This window comes from Mesitornis unicolor, unplaced genomic scaffold (assembly GCF_000695765.1).
Source record: "Mesitornis unicolor isolate BGI_N332 unplaced genomic scaffold, ASM69576v1 scaffold11432, whole genome shotgun sequence".
Classification (NCBI taxonomy): Eukaryota; Metazoa; Chordata; class Aves; order Mesitornithiformes; family Mesitornithidae; genus Mesitornis; species Mesitornis unicolor.
In genome coordinates, this window is record NW_010167149.1 from 878 (window position 1) to 1,189 (window position 312).

The 312-nt window shown below is 63.8% G+C and overlaps 1 protein-coding gene across 1 annotated transcript in view; it reads right to left on the reverse strand.

The window, feature by feature from the left end:
- Window positions 1–193: 193 nt before the first annotated feature.
- Window positions 194–312, reverse strand: part of RNF122 (ring finger protein 122) — a gene marked incomplete at its 5' end in the record, with an annotated part of 1,769 nt that continues 1,650 nt past the window's right edge. The window contains one exon of the mRNA XM_010178588.1: window positions 194–308. Within this exon, the coding sequence (XP_010176890.1) occupies window positions 194–308 (115 nt within the window). The remainder of the gene's footprint in view (window positions 309–312) is intronic.

Below are 312 nucleotides of genomic sequence, written 5' to 3' on the forward strand. Positions count from 1 at the left end.
CCCCAAGGAAAGCCCCCGAAAACAAAGCAACATGAGTGAAAAAAATCCCAGCTCGGAAATCCCGAATCCTTTGAAAGGAACCGTTCAACGCCCCGGACGTGCGCGGCTGTGCGATGCTGTGTGTGGGCACCCCCCCAGGTTGGGGGTCCGCAGTCCCACGATGGTCCCAGCAGGATTTGACTGGAGGGGCCGCTCACACCAGCTCATCCAGGAGGGTGCCGATGCCGGCGCGGGGCTGTGCCGGCCCCGCCATGGGTTTGTTGCACGTGGGGCACACGCAGCGCACCTCCACCCACTTCACCAGGCACCTGC